General features: G+C 39.0%; 1 protein-coding gene and 1 non-coding gene across 19 annotated transcripts in view; one reads left to right on the forward strand and one right to left on the reverse strand.

Annotated features, from left to right (window-relative positions):
* The window catches only part of CLASP2 (cytoplasmic linker associated protein 2), a 176,243-nt gene that overhangs the window by 62,112 nt on the left and 97,347 nt on the right, over positions 1 to 16,784 (forward strand). For all 18 annotated transcript variants that reach the window (XM_040246288.1, XM_040246293.1, XM_040246289.1 and 15 more), the window contains 2 exons: positions 13,827 to 13,906; positions 16,626 to 16,718. In XM_040246288.1, coding sequence (XP_040102222.1) covers positions 13,827 to 13,906; positions 16,626 to 16,718 — 173 coding nt within the window. The remainder of the gene's footprint in view (positions 1 to 13,826; positions 13,907 to 16,625; positions 16,719 to 16,784) is intronic.
* TRNAG-CCC lies at positions 1,997 to 2,069 on the reverse strand. The gene has a single exon. It is a non-coding gene; the product is annotated as a tRNA-Gly (tRNA).

Genomic DNA, 16,784 nt, shown 5'->3' on the forward strand with positions numbered 1-16,784 from the left:
TTAATCATCTCCATATAGATATATTCTCACGCATACTTTTTTCAAAACTTAACAGTTGGAAAGTAAATTGTCGACATCACAACATTACAGCCGTAAGTATTTTAATGTGAAACTTCTAATTCTTAAAAATGTCTTCATTATAACCATAATACTATTATCATATGCCAGAATATTTCATAGTATTATGTATAAAACAATTCCTTTACCAATTTTTATATCACAACATTGACTTTTTTAAAAAAGAGTCTAAGTCTTTTAAGATTTTCCCATATTGTGGATTTGTCTGATTTCTTTGTGGTGACATTTAACTTGTTCCTTTAAGCCCTTTTATTTTCTGTAAATTTATTCTTTTAAATTATACACCTCTTTTTAAGCACTTCCATTCTATACTCAAATTTCCTTAAATATCCTAAGAATATTTTCAAATAACAAGTGATTCTCTGGGGCCTGAAAGAAAAATAGACTGTTTTTTAGTTCAGCAATGCCCTCTTCTGTTGGTATAGTGAAATGCAACTTCTTTTCTAATTAATACAAGGGGGTTTTCTATTATACTTCTGATTCTGTGACACTGTGACACCATCTTGTTTCAGGAGAACCCTTATCTTCTCTTCCTTTATCCACCAGGCTTTGAAGGGATACCTCCCTCATTTAGGTGCTGCTTATCCCTGGTTCTACAAGGAACTGTACTTGATACCTGCATGCTCTCTTGCCAGGGTCCTCCTCTTCCATACAAATTCCTCAGAATTTTCTCTCCAGCAAGGGCTCTGTAGTTGACATTGCTGGTTTTAGGATGTCTATATTCCCCATTTATCTATAATGGGACAATTGAAGTTTGAAGTGAGAACATGTATAACAAGTTACGTGCTCTGGGCAGTTTTATTTGTTTTCCTTTTTGGTCTCTGCGTTTTGGAGTACTTCGTAGAACATTTGATTTGAAATTGGATGACTACCATTTTACCTTGTGAATCAGAATGTCTACTGTTAAGTTTTAAGATTGCTTTTTAAAAGTTTAAAATTTCCCTTCAAAAGGAAATAACTTTTTTAAAATAGATAATCCGTTATTTCAGTCTTTTGTTGAATTTTAGGGCATTATTATTGAATTACTTTCCCTGTTAATCATTCTTTGTCATCTTTCAATTTTTTTTATGCATTTGTAGATCTATTTTTGAGGTTTGTATTTTGTTTGTTTGATGAGTTGGTCTATCCCTGCAGTAAAACCTAATTGTCATCTTCATCTTAGTTTTGTAAGTCTTGATTTCTGGTTGGGCAAGTACTTCTACCTTTTACTTAGAAGGGTTATTTCAACAGTCCTTGGCCTGTTGGTCTTCCAAATAGATTTTAGAATCAGCTTGACAGTTTCCACAAAAAATCCTGTTTGAGGCTTGATCATGGCAGTGGTTTGGGAGTACTGGACATCTTTATGATACTGAGATTTCCTGTCCATGAACACAGAGTATCCATTAATTTTGGTGTTCTTTAATATCTCATTAAAATTTAATCTTTCTTCCCCTCAAAGTTTTTCTATTTTTTGTTTGCTTGTTTGCTTGGTTTGGTTTATTCTAGATACCCGAAAATGTTTTTCTTTTATGGTAAAAGCATAGTATTTTGTTAAATTATAAAACTTTATTGAAAGAAATTTTAAAAGGTATGAATAAATGGACATGCTACATTCCTGGATAGGAAAACAGTATTATAAAGATGTTAAGTTCTCCCCAGATTCATCCACAGAGTCAATGCATTTTCTTTTTTTTTTAAATAGAGGTGTAATTGACATATAAGATTAGTTTTAGTTGTACCACATAATGATTCATAATTTGTATATATTGCAAAATGATCACCATAGTAAGTCGAGTTAACATCCTTTACCATACATAATTGCAGAACGTTTTTTTCTTGTGATAAGAACTTTTGATATTTACTCTCTCAGCAACTTTTTTTTTAAACTTAGTTTTATTTATTTATTTTACTGCACTTACTTGCAGCATGTGGGGTCTGATTCCCTGACCAGGGATCGAACCTGGGCCCCCTGCATTGGGAGCTCAGAGTCTTAGCCACTAGACTACCAGGGAAGTCCCATAACTTTCAAATATGCAATATAATATTAACTGTAGCCAGCATACTGTACTTTATATACCATGACTTTATTTTATAATTGGAAGTTTGTATCTTTTTACTCTCTTCGCCTATTTCATCTACCTCTTGCCTCTAGCAACCACCAATCTGGTCTCTGTATCTGTGCTTTTTTTTTTTTTTTTTAATTCACAAATAGCGAGATCATACTGTATTTGTCACTCAGTGTAATTGCCCTCAAGGTTCCTCAGCATAGTATTTTTTAATTTAAAATTTCTAACTTTTTTGCTTGAAACATGGAAATTAAATTAATTATATTTTGATTTTACAACTAATCACCTAGATAAAGTTTAATTTTTAAATGATTTTACTATATATTGTTTTGAACTTTTTATCTACCCCAGAGTTTGGCAAATTATAGCCAACAGCCAAATATGTCCTTGCTATCTGATTTAAGAAATAAAGGTTTATTAAAATGTAGCCATATTCATTCATTTGTGAAGAGTTGAGTAATTGCACCACACACCGTGAGGCCTAAAATATTTATCTGGCCCTTTTCAGAAAATGTTTGCCAACCTCCACCAACCTCTAATCAGACCATCCTTCAGTTCAGTTCAGTTCAGTCGCTCAGTCGTGTCCGACTCTTTGTGACCCCATGAATCGCAGCATGCCAGGCCACCCTGTCCATCACCAACTCCCGGAGTTCACTCAGACTCACGTCCATCGAGTTGGTGATGCCATCCAGCCATCTCATCCTCTGTCGTCCCCTTCTCCTCCTGCCCCCAATCCCTCCCAGCATCAGGGTCTTTTCCAATGAGTCAGCTCTTCGCATGAGGTGGGCTCAAGTGTTCTTCATTTTCAGTGCATTGATTTTTTCCACTTGTGTTCTTATTTAAAGATTAATTTTCCTAAGTACACAATTAGATTTACAGTTCTTTCTTTTAAAACTTTAAGGATATTAATGTATTCTCTGGCTCCCACTGTTGCTTTGGAGAAGTCTGTTGTTCCTTTCTAGGTGATCTCATCTTTCTCTGGTGACTTGACTCTTTGGTGTTATGCAGTTACACCACAGAGTTCTAGGTGTGGGTTTCTTTTTAATTATCTTGTTTGGGTTATGTTGTGCATTCTGACTCTCTAGATTCCTGGTTTTCATGAATCTTGAAAGTTCACAGCCGTCATCTTTTTGTGAACATTTCCGTTCTCTCTCTCTCTGAGGTACTCCGATTAGGTAGAGATTAGAACTTCTCATGCTGACCTCCATGTCTTTTCATATACTTCCGTTCCCCTGTTTCTCTCTGCCACAGTCTGAGTAGTTTATTCAGGTGTATCTTCTAGTTCTCTAAATATTTCTTTTGTTTAATCTTACAGTCAAAGTTGGTTTTGTTTTGTTTTAATTTAAAGAGTTGTACTACTGCATTCTCCTCCCCCCAAGTTATCTGTTTATTCCTGTTATCTTTTGTTGATTGACATCTTTGTGATTCTATCCATATTATTTCTTTAAGCATTATACCCTCATCTATTAATATTCTGTAGTCTGTAACTAGACAGTTCTCATATCTACACTTCTAAAATTCTGTTCTTTGTTCCCTGAGACTTAGTTCATAATGGTTTGCCCTCTTGTGTACAGTCATCCCCCAGTACCTATGAGCGTTGGTTCTGGGACCCACCACGAATACCCAAGTCATCGGATACTCAGGTCCCCTACTCAGTCCTCCCTGTTTGCAGTTCTGCACCCATGGATTCGGCAAACCATGCATCATGTAGTACTGCATTATTTACCTTAAAAATCCTAGGGTAGTTCCTTTGTGGTTCAGTGGTTAGGACTTTATGCTTTCACCGCCAGGGGTCCAAGTTCAATCCCTGGTTGGGAAATTAAGATCCTGCATGCCGTGCAGCCAAAAAAATAAGTAAATAAAACAAAGTGTAGACCTCAGTATTTTTAAAAAACTAAATAAATTCTAAAAAACTATATGTAAGTGGACCCGTGCAGTTTAATTCTGTTTTGTTCAAGGATTCAACATATTTGAACTTTGATTGTCAGTTCATTGCTTGAACTTGGTCCTTCAATTGAATTGGTCCTTCAGATCCAAACTGGAGGTCCCAGAAGCTTTCCTCAGAGGAAGTTTATTTATGCTACACACTAGAGAATCATCAGATAGGGACCCCTTCAGCCTATCCTAGGTCTTGTCTCAACTAGAATTCTCAGTTACTCCTCTCCATCTCTTTCCTGGGAAGTTCACTTTTCAATAGGGAAAGCTGCAAAATTGTATTATAAAATGAGCAGTTGTCAGCAATGAAAGCAGCTTTTATAGCTCTCTGTGCAGTCTGCTGCAGCTTGCCCTCTGACCACAGTAATTCACATATCTCCCACATACAAAACGGTACTCGTGGACATTTCCCAAAAGTCTCATCCTAATTATTCCATCAGGCTTAAAGTCCATCATCTTGTGATCTACATCAGGTCCAGAAGGATGTGAGCCTCTGGGTGGCTCCTCTCCATCCTAGGGCCTCTGAGCTAAAGCGACATCTACTTACACCCCACACAGTCAACATACAATGGTGGTACCAGCATGGAAAAACCATAATCGACACTCTTATTTTAAAAAGGGGAGGAACAGGAACGTCCTAATAGCCACTGATTTGTAGCATTTTGAAATCCTACAGGAGTCTGCTGTCAGTTTCCCGTACTTCAGGCGTCATGAATATTCCATCAAGAAGGTTTCATTCTCTCTTTGGGTATGCTTCTCTAAACCATTGTTTTCCTCTGTTGTTGGTTGTGCCCTGGACCCTTGGCTCTGCCCCCCAAAATCTTTTCTTCTTTTGCCTAGAAGTGTCTTGTGTTTTCAACTGAGTATCTTTTTCAGCCTACCTCCCTTAGAAAGTTGAGGATCCAGAAAGCTCTTCTGTCTTTTCATAGCACTCTTCAAAAGCATCAATGGTTGTTTCATTAGCGTAATTTTCTCTTGAAAAATTATGGATGTTTTATGAATTTTATCAAGGTTCATGCCTTATGTTCTTCCATGTTGTTTTTCCTGCGTTTATCTTTCTCTTCAGTGCTAGTCGCTTCATTGTAGCGTGGAAGGAACCTGCCTCTTTCCACCACCTCTTTTCACATCCGTACATGCTCTCCTTGCTCCTGTATCTAAAACATACTACTTTACCCTTGGCTTCATTCACCTTTGTATCCTTAGTAGTTAAGGACTGGCAAGAATGGAGTTTTCTCTTTATACTTGAACCTCTAGAAGTAGTATTTGAGGATTTCTGAGAGTCCCTGCTCTAGCCAGTCTGGCACACGAGAAGCCGTGCTGTCTCCTGAATGACAGTATTCCCTAATCGCCCTTGCCCTCCCTGTGCCTCCCAGTGCAAGTGATTACCAGCTTAGAGTAGATTCTGGAGCAGGGATCAGCAAACTATAGTACACAGGCCAAGTCCAGCCAACTGTCTGTCTTTATTTCACCCATGAGCTAAGAATGTTTTCTACATCTTTAAATGACCAGTAATATTCAGAAGAAAAAGAACATTGTATGACATGTGAAAACTATATCAAATTCAAATTGCAGTAGTCCGCAAGTAGAGCTTTATTGGAATACAGCCTTATTCACTATTTACATATTGTCTGTGGCTGCTTTTAGGCTATAATGGCAGAGTTGAGAAATTGCAACAGAAACCACATGGCCCCCAGAGTCTAAAGTATTTACTTTCTAGTCCTTTACAGAAAAAAATTACTGACCTCTCTTTTAAAGTGGTTAGGCAACTGTGTGGGCTTCCCTTGTAGGTCAGTTGGTAAAGAATCTGCCTACAATGCAGGAGACCTGGGTTCAATTCCTAGGTCAGGAAGATCCCCTGGAGAAGGCAAAGGCACCCCACTCCAGTATTCTTGCCCGGAGAATCCCATGGACAGAGGAGCCTGGTGGGCTACAGTCCATGGGGTCACAAGAGTCGGACACAACTGAGCAACTAAACCACCACCACCACCACCAGACAGCTGGGCAAAGCTCTTCTGTTCTGTTTCAGCTCATTAACATCCTCTGGTGTCATTGTTAACCCAGTTACATTTGAAAGAGCTTTAGGCAGTTTGGAAGCCAGCTTTGCTTGTCCCTTCAGCCCAACCTTTACCTGTGCTCCTGCTTTCAAGCTTAATTTGTCTAAATACATCTCCTTGGTGTGCATGCCTGTTCTCCTTTTCTTGCAGTAGTATTTGACATGAAAGCCCATTACTCTTTTTTACTTTCTTCTGTGTAGTTATTTCCTTGCTGGTGCTAAAGGGATTTTGTAGTATGTTTAGGTGAACTTTTTAAAGTTGTATCAGAAGATGGAATGTTGAATGTGAAATGAAACAATTGATTCAACAGTTTATTTCCTATGCAGAGATCCTTTTCCTATAATACTTTGTAGGCCAAACACTCAAAATGAAGGTGAGGAAAAACATTAGGCAAAGTAGGTTTATAAAAAGGTGTCCTTATGAGACATGTAAGGTGTGAGAAAGGTCAGAATGCAGAGCTCAGCGTGGCCTCTGTCTTCACGCTGTGAGCAGCACTTCTGCTGAACCACAGCGATTCTCAGAAGGAAGGAAGGTGCATTAGGGTCAAGTATTCAAACTATGTAAGTCCTTACCAAATCTGGTAATATTCGTGTCCAGGTTTAGAGACCTGTCATATCTGAGATAGTCCTAAGGCTGATTTGTCTCTGTATCTCTGTAGGACTTCTTTTTTAAAATTTATGTATTTGGCCGCACTGGGTCTTAATTGTGGCTCATGGGATCTTCTGGCTGTAGCATGTGAACTCTTCCTTACAGCATGTGGAATCTAGTTCCCTGACCAGAGATCGAACCTGGGCCCCCTGCATTGGGAGCACAGAGACTTAGCTACTGGACCACCAGGGAATTCCCTCTTCTGTAGGACTTCTAAAAGCCATTTAATTTCTGCCCCACCTCTATTGTCCACTAGCTTATTTGACCCTACTCAATATAAGACAGAATTTACTGCATAATCAAGACATTATGATTGGAATAAATTGTGACTTTCAAACTTAGACTTTCCTATGTATGTCTTTAGTCATTGGCACTGGCCTTATCGGGGTTTAGTCAGATTCTCTGCATTCCCTTGAGGCCTTTGGCATTGTGTTGTGGCTGGTGGGCTGATGTATGGGCATTAGCATTCTGTTGTACACATGACACTTGAGTAAATTGCATATACACTGTGGTGACTCTTCATACTGAGCTCCCCCTTCACATCTCCGTTTGTCTGTAGAACTTTCTGCTTTCCATTCTTGAGCACACTGAGGATAACTGGCTCTGCTGTGGTGTTTCTGTGCAGGTCTCCTGTACCAGTTGGGATGTATACTTTCCAGGAGTCAGATACTGGTTCTCAGACTTCCCTACTGGTTGCTCAGTTGCTCTTAATATTGTAACAAAGTATTTTGCAAGAAATGGTATTAACATATAAAGGAACAAAATATATTAATAATTGTGGAAAGAAAGTTGTTATGAAAACTGTGTTGAATGTTTAGGAACTACTGGATAAGGTTGTTATTCAGTTGCTCAGTTGCGACTCTTTTCAGTCCCAAGGCTGCAGCACAGCAGGCTTCTCTGTCCTTCACCATCTCCTGGAGTTTGCTGAAACTCATGTCCATTGAGTTGGTGATGCCATCAAACCATCTCATCCTCTGTTGTCCTCTTCTCCTCCTGCCTTCAGTCTTTCTCAGCATCAGGGTCGTTTCTAATGAGTTGGCTGTTTGCATCAGGTGGCCAAAGTATCGGAGCTTTAGCTTCAGTGTCAGCCCTTCCAATGAATATTCAGGGTTGATTTCCTTTCAGATTGACTGGTTTGATCTCCTTGCACTCCAGGTGATTCTCAAGAGTCTTCTCCAACACCACAGTTCAAAAGCATCAATTCTTGAGTGCTCAGCCTTCTTTATGGTCCAACTTTCACATCTGTGCATGACTACTGGAAAAATGATAGCTTTGACTAGATGGACCTTTGTCTGCAAACTAATGTCTGCTTTTTAATACACTGTCTAGGTTTGTCATAGCTTTTCTTCCAAGGAGCAAACATCTTTTAATTTCATGGCTGCAGTCACTGTCTGCAGTGATTTTGGAGCCCAAGAAAATAAAATCTATCACTGTTTCCATTGTTTCCCCATCTATTTGCCATGAAGTGATGGGACTAGATGCCATAATCTTCATTTTTTGAATGTTGACTTTTAAGCCAGCTTTTTCACTCTCCTCTTTCACCTTCATCAAGAGGCTCTTTAGTTCCTCTTCACTTTCTGCTGTTAAGGTGGTATCATCTGCATATCTGAGGTTATTGATATTTCTCCCAGCAATCTTGATTCCAGCTTGTGATTCATCCAGCCTGGCATTTTGCATGATGTACTCTGCATAGAAGTTAAATGAGCAGGGTTACAGTATACAGCCTTGACATACTCCATTCCCAGTTTGGAACCAGTCTGTTTTTCCATGTCCAGTTCTAACTTTGCTTCTTGACCTGCATACAGATTTCTCAGAAGGCAGGTAAGGTATTCCCATCTCTTGAGTTTTTCACAGTTTGTTGTGATCCACACCATCTAGCTTAGTCAAGGAAGCAGAAGTAGATATTTTTCTGGCATTCTCTTGCTTTTTCTATGATCCAGTGGATGTTGGCAATTTGAACTCTGGTTCTTCTGCCTTTTCTAAATCCAGTTTGGGCATCTGGAAGTTCTCGGTTCACATACTGTTGAAGCCTAGCTTGAAGGATTTTGAGCCTTACCTTGCTAGCATGTGAAATGAGTGCAGTTGAACGGTAGTTTCAACATTGTTTAGCCTTGCCCTTCTTTGGAATTGGCATGAAAACTTTTATCTTTTCCAGTCCTGTGGCCACTGCTGAATTTTCTAAATTTGCTGGCATACTGAGTACAGCACTTTAACAGCAGAGTCTTTTAGGATTTCAAATAGCTCAGCTATAACATCTACTAGCTTTGGTCGTTGTCAAGGCCCACTTGACTTCATACTCCAGAATGTCTGGCTATACGTGACTTATCACACTATCTTGGTTATTCACGTCATTAAGATCTTTTTTGTGTAGTTCCTTTGTGTATTCTTGCCACCTCTTCTTAATATCTTCTGCTTCTGTTTGATCCATACCATTTCTGTCCTTTATTTTGTCCATTTTTGCATGAAATGTTCCCTTGGTATCTCTGATTTTCTTGAAGAGATCTCTAGTCTTTCCCATTCTATTGTTTTCCTCTATTTCTTTGCATTGATCACTGAGGAAGACTTTCTTCTCTCCCCTTGCTATTCTTTGGAACTCTGCATTCCAATGGATATATCTTTCCTTTTCTCCTTTGCCTTTAGCTTCTCTTCTTTTCTCAGCTATTTGTAAGGCCTCCTCAGACAACCATTTTGCCTTTTTGCATTTCTTTTTCTTGGGGTTGGTTTTGATCACTGACTCCTGTACAGTGTTCGGAACCCTCCATCCATAGTTCTTCAGGCACTCTGTCTGTCAGATCTAATCCCTTGAATCTGTTTCTCACTTCCACTGTAATTTTAAGGGATTTGATTTAGATCATACCTGAATGGCCTAGTGGTTTTCCCTACGTCTTGAACTTAAGTCTGAATTTGGTAATAAAGAGTTCATGATCTGAACTGCAGTCAATTCCCAGTCTTGTTTTTGCTGACTGTATAGAGCTTCTCCATCTTTGGCTGCAAAGAATATAATCAGTCTGATTTCGGTATTGACCATCTGGTGATGTCCATGTGTAGAGTCATCTCTTGTGTTGTTGGAAGAGGGTGTTTCTATAACTAGCTCATTCTCTTGGCAAAACTCTGTTAGACTTTGCCCTGCTTCATTTTGTGCTCCAAGGTTAACTTGCCTGTCACTCTACACATCCTTCTACTCCACCATCTTGAACATCCATCACTGGACAAGGACAAGTCCCTAAAGACATTTCTGTCCAGTGACTTAGACAGACAACTGTGACAGATTGGTGGGGAATTCCCTGGCAGTCCTTTGGTTAGAGCTCTGTGCTTCCACTGCAGAGGACATGGGTTCAGTTTCTATTTGGGAAAGTAAGATCTATCATGCCTTTTGGCATGGCCAAAAAATTTTTTGAGAAGAAATTGTAAAAGTTCATGTCTGTGCATTACTATCAAGGGATCCCTTGTCAGAAACAATAAACCCTGCCATATTAAGAGATTTGTAAATGAATACATGTTGTAAGATATTAAAATAACATGGTTGGTTCATTTGCTGTTGTTGATTATTTTCAGGTGATCAGTCAGTTATACTAACGATGGGCATGCGTTGAGAGTTTTATTTTCTTGAACTTTTTAATATCTAGGAAATTACATAGTTTATTTCCTCTTGAAATTGAATTTCCAATGGTAAGCATGCATTTATTTCTCTTTTATTCAGTTGTCATTGCTTTTAATTTGCAGGTTTATATTGCCTTAAACTTTATGTTATCCTGTTCTGTGGTCCATCTCTTGTTGCTGTTAAAACTCATGAAAACCTTCAGAGTTTTTTTTTAAGATAAGGCACTTTTTACATACCTTTGGAAATCCTGAGTGTTTTTTTAATTTGAATTATATTATTTTTTTAAATGGAGTTTTGAAATACTAATATTTCCTTTGGTAGACGATAAACTTCATTGGAGAGATATTTTCTATTTAATTTTTTAATCAGACAGATTTTAAAATAATTTTCCACTTGAATATATACCTTACGTATTTGAAAGTCATTTCATGTGTTTTTACCATGAAGAAATAAATAATAAGTAGAGTTACCAGCTAGGGTTCAGTCAGAAGACAGAAGCCACACGTGATTTTTACAGAGAGGATTTAATATAATTTTTTAAATGAATATTGATGAATTAAGGCTACAAAAAGAAAACACTAAAGTATCATGGAGGTAGCTAATCACAGTAAATAGCTCCTACCCCTGAAGCTGGAAGAATAAAATGAGGAGGTAAAAATGATTAAACTGTAGAGGCTTGGAGGAGAGGCCCTATAGAGCTGTGACTCAGACCGCTGAGGGGCAGATGTAGCCATTCTTTGTCTCTGAGAGGCATGATGAACTGGTTCAGTGAATGTTAGACAGACTGCATTCTGTAACTCCTACTGAAATGTCCCACCAGGTTGCTAGGGTTTTACTGACAAGAATAGGAAACTCTTAGGAAGGAGCAGATTCCTTCTCCCTCTGCTCCTGGTCTTTCAACACCTGCATTGACACAGTTTAACAAGAAACCATTCCAAACCATTAGAATTAGCAGAAAAAAAGTGTTTTGCTTGATTCTAGGCCCAGTATCACAGAATATAAAAGAACTATAAGACAATAGCTTAATTCAGTTCAGTTCAGTTTAGTCATTAAGTTGTTCAGTCGTGTCTCTTTGTGACCTCATGGACTGCAGCACTCCAGCCATCCCTGTCCATCACCAACTCTTGGAGCTTGTTTAAACTCATGTCTATTGAGTTGGTGATGCCATCCAACCATCTCATCCTGTGTTGTCCCCTTGTTCTCCTGCCTTCAATCTTTGCCAGCATCAGAGTCTTTTCCAGTGAGCCAGCTCTTCGCATCAGGTGGCCAAAGTATTGGAGTTTGAGCTTCAGCATCACTCCTTCTCATGAATATTCAGGACTGATCTCCTTTAGGATGGACTGGGTGAATCTCCCTTGCATTCCAAGGGACTGTCAAGAATCTTCTCCAACACCGCGGTTCAAAAGCATCAATTCTGTGGCACTCAGCTTTCCGTATGGTCCAACCCTCACATCCATACATGACTACTGGAAAAACCATAGCTTTGACTAGATGAACCTTTGTTGACAAAGTAATGTCTCTGCTTTTTAATATGCTATCTAGGATGGTCATACCTTTTCTTCCAGGGAGTAAGTGTCTTAATTTCATGGCTGCAGTCACCATCTGCAGTGATTTTGGAGCCCCCCAAAATAAAATGTGTCACTGTTTCCATTCGTTCCCAGTCTATTTGCCATGGAGTGATGGGACCGGATGCCATGATCTTAGTTTTCTGAATGTTGGGTTTTAAGCCAACTTTTTCACTCTCCTCTTTCACTTTCATCAAGAGGCTCTTTAGTTCTTCTTGGCTTTCTGCCGTAAGGGTGGTGTCATCTGCATATCTGAGGTTATTGATATTTCCCCCAGCAATCTTGATGCCAGCTTGTGCTTCATCCAGCCCAGTGTTTCTCATGATGTACTCTGCATAGAAGTTAAATAAGCAGGGTGACAATATACAGCCTTGACATATTCCTTTCCCAATTTGGAACCAGACTGTTGTTCCATGTCCAGTTCTAACTGTTGATTCTTGACCTGCATACAGATTTTCCGGAGGCAGGTAACATGGTCTAGTATTCCCATCTCTTTCAGAATTTTCCACAGTTTGTTGTGATCCACAATGTCAAAGGCTTTGGCATAGTCAATAAAGCAGAAGTAGATGTTTTTCTGGAACTCTCTTGCTTTTTCTGTGATCCAGCGGATGTTGGCAATCTGATCTCCGATTCCTCTGCCTTTTCTAAATCCAGCGTGAACATCTGCAATTTCATGGTTCACGTATTGCTGAAGCCTGGCTTGGAGAATTTTGAGCATTACTTTGCTAGTGTGTGAGATGAGTGCAATTGTGCAGTAGTTTGAGCATTCTTTGGCATTGCCTTTCTTTGGTATTGGAATGGAAACTGACCTTTTCCAGTCCTGTGGCCACTGCTGAGTTTTCCACATTTGCTGGCATATTGAGTGCAGCACTTTCACAGCATCATCTTTCAGGATTTGAAATAGCTCAGCTGGAATTCCATCACCCCCACTAGTTTTGTTCATAGTGATGCTTCCTTAGGCCCATTTGACTTCACGTTCCAGGATGTCTGGCTCTAGATGAGTGATCACACCATTGTGATTATCTGGGTCGTGAACATCTTTTTTTTCACAGTTCTTCTGTGTGTTTTTGTCACCTCTTCTTAGTATCTCTGCTTCTGTTGGGTCCATACCATTTCTGTCCCTTATTGTGTCCATCTTTGCCTGAAATGTTCCGTTGGTATCTCTGATTTTCTTGGAGAGATCTCTAGTCTTTCCCATTCTATTGTTTTCCTCTATTTCTTTGTATTGATCATTGACCACTGAGGAAGGCTTTCTTACCTTTCCTCCTTTGGAACTCTGCATTCTAGTGGGTATTTCTTTGCCTTTAGCTTCTCTTCTTTTCTCAGCTATTTGTAAGGCTTCCTTAGACAACCATTTTGCCTTTTTGCATTTCTTTTTAGGTTAATTAGTGGCTTTTAAATAAGTACTGCCTATTGTGTTTACTTTTTGATTGTGCGTGTACAATAAGAGAGCTCTATGTATGTTTGAAGCTGATTTGAAGACCCTCATTTTTTCCACACCTGCTTTCCTGGCCGCTGCAGCACACATGGGTCCTCTGTCTCACTTATTTGCCATCGATAGTGACACTGTCGCTTAAACTGTTTCACTTTTTAATGTTTATCTTTTTACCTGTATTCCTTGCATCCTTGCTGTTTCGTTGAACGAAGGGTGAGAGGGTTCGTATAGTTTGGATTCTATTACCAGCCTCATCTAGTATCTTATAGAGAGTTAATCAACTACTACTAAGTACCTTCTCTTTTCTTAGAAGTTGAAGAGTTTTTAATGTCTTCTTGTAAAATGGAATGTCTCAAAATTATGCCTTTTTCACATCAAAAGGGTTAACTTTTTCATGGCATTCATGGTGCTAAAATGCTTAAGGGTAAACTTAAAAAACTTTTGTTTTTCCTATTTAATTATCAGGTGCTTCTAAGGAAGGAGGTGCCGGAGCAGTTGATGAGGATGATTTTATAAAAGCTTTTACAGATGTCCCTTCTGTTCAGGTAAGGGTACCAGTAATGTGGCATTCCCCATGCATATTCCCTGTTACAATCACTTGTTTTTGTCCCTTTTTTCAAACCCTTTTTTTCCTGAATTGACTGCATAAATAAAATACTTGACTTTACTATTATCAAATTATTATTTATTGGTACAGTTGGATGTTCAAGTGATTTTTCAGTGAGGCTGAGATATAATTAAATCCATATCGTTGAGTCATATTACATTATAGTGTCTCAGTATATCCACTATTTTTTTTTTAAAGGTGCTTGTGAACAGTGTTCTTTCATTTTTTTCCCCCCTATCCTTTTGTCTGCTTCATCTGTTTCTCCTTTATAGCTGCATCCTTCTTTATTTGACTGTTGAATATTTGAGATTTCTTAAGGGTTTAGTTTGAGGTCTCTCTTCTTACTCTCCATTTTCTTACTAAGTCACTTCCTTCAAATCTGTGGCTTTAGTTCCTGCCTTTACATAGATAATGCTTAGGTTTTTATCTCTAAGCCAGACGTCTCTTTATTGTGAAAGTAAATTTTCCACCTGTTGTTTCTTTGACATCTCTGAGGCATCTCAGGTTCAACCTGTGCACAACTTGATTCATGATCTTCTCCTTTCAAATGTACTCTTTCAGTGTTTCGTGTGGAAACCATTACTTAAACAGGTACAAGAGTCAGACACCTAGACATTTTTCCTAATGATTCCTAACTTAGCAGGGAAAGCAGGAGGCAGAAAGGCTTAGACACTCCAGTGATCCTTCTCTAACAGAATGTTATCTGGTCCCCCTCTCACCTCTCCCACCTTGTCTCATGCCTTGCTCCCCTTTGTACTCTTGTTTCTGGCAAGTTTTTGTTTTGTTTTAAGTAAAGGGGAATTTAATGGCTGATAAAAGTGAAAAACATAAACAGGGCCATTTTGAGGTATCCATGTATACCACTCAAATGGTATCCAGAACCCTGTTCTTTTTTAGTTATTTCTGGATCCTTCTACATTGTCTTCCCCTGCGGTCAGCAATATGGCTGCAGCTGTTCGAGCCTCAGACCCTCACTACAGTCTGTCTCTTTTCCTGGTTGACCATGTAAAACTTGAATTTCATTCTGATCGAACTGATTTGGGTCACATGCCCCCCTCTGAACGTTGACTGTGATGTAGAGAAATCCTGTGTGCTGACTGACTTAGGCCTGGGTCCTTGGCTCCTTGCCTGGTTTCCTTTGCGCTCTTCACTGCTGTACTTGGCCTTCTTTCAGGGCCTTTGCACGTGCTGTTCACTGACCTCTGTCTTGTCTGATGACATCTGCCTCAGTTCATGTTTCACTTTCCTCACTAGTTCACTTCCCTCTTACATGCTCACTTTCATGACACTGTTAAGTCTCCCTGGTGGTACTTTCTGTTTGTAATTTCATATTTTATATCATTTGATTAATTCTTTTCCCTCTTGACTAGATTATATGCTGCTGAGGCAAACACCATGCCTATTTTTTGCTAACCATAGTGTCCTTTATGCCTAGAATATTGCATCCTTGTTATGTGAACACTTGTTAAGTGAGTGAAAGGTGTTTGGCAGTTAGCTCCAGAGGGGAAAAAAGTGAGCATCTCTCCTGGCTGCTGTCTAGCATGGACAGGGGTGGAGGAGGTATTAACCTAAAACAAATACATATCAATATATGAATGCAATTTAGTTCAGTTCAGTTCAGTTGCTCAGTCGTGTCTGACTCTTTGCGACCCCATGGACTGCAGCACGCCAGGCTTCCCTGTCCATCACCAACTCCTGGAGTTTACTCAAGCTCATGTCCGTTGAGTTGGTGAGCCACCCAACCATTTCATCCTCTGTTGTCCCCTTCTTTTCCTGCCTTCAGTCTTTCCCAGCATCAGAGTCTTTCCCAATGAGTCAGTTGTTCACATCAGGTGACCAAAGTATTGGAATTTCAGCTTCCGCATCAGTCCTTCCAATGAGTATTTAGGACTGATTTCCTTTAGGATTGACTGGTTGGATATCCTTGCAGTCCAAGGGACTCTCAAGAGTCTTCTCCAACACCACAGTTCAAAAGCCTCAATTCTCTGGTGCTCAGCTTTCTTTATAGTCCAACTCTCACATCCATACATGACTACTGGAAAAACCATAGCCTTGACTAGACGGACCTTTGTTGGCAAAGTAATGTCTCTGCTTTTTAATATGCTGTCTAGATTGGTCATAATTTTTCTTCCAAGGAGTAAGCATCTTTAAATTTCATGGCTGCAGTCACCATCTGCAGTGATTTTGGGGCCCAGAAAAATAAAGTCAACCACTGTTTCTACTGTTTCCCCATCTGTTTGCCATGAAGTGATAGGACTGGATGCTGTAATCTTAGTTTTCCGAATGTTAAGCTTTAAGCTAACTTTTTCACTCCCTATGAATGCAATAGATTTGTTATATGCCTGAAGTCATTTTGAGGAATCATTCCTATTTTTACTAATCTGTAGGATATTTGTATTTTGTTTTTAAATGACAAAGCATTTTAAGAGTATATTTGAAGTTACTTATGAGTGGAGAAAATACCCTTACCTACGTAACTGGTAAGGAAGATAAAGCATTTATTTTATTATTGTTTGTAATGTATTTCCATTCTTCATTTTAAAAATGGTGCCAAAATGGGAAAAATACTGTTACTTAAATGGTTATTTTAAACATCAGGGCATCATTTTGTTGTAGCAAGAAATAGTAATGTTATCATTTTGCATCTTTTCTTTAAGATCTATTCTAGTCGAGAACTTGAAGAAACGTTAAATAAAATCAGGGAAATTTTGTCAGATGACAAACATGACTGGGATCAGCGTGCCAATGCAGTAAGTGTTCAATTTTTTTTTTCTTCTCTCTCTATTTTTTTCCCCCAGTGTTCTTTTTCAAAAACT

Source organism: Oryx dammah, unplaced genomic scaffold (genome assembly GCF_014754425.2).
Source record: "Oryx dammah isolate SB20612 unplaced genomic scaffold, SCBI_Odam_1.1 HiC_scaffold_9, whole genome shotgun sequence".
Classification (NCBI taxonomy): domain Eukaryota; kingdom Metazoa; phylum Chordata; class Mammalia; order Artiodactyla; family Bovidae; genus Oryx; species Oryx dammah.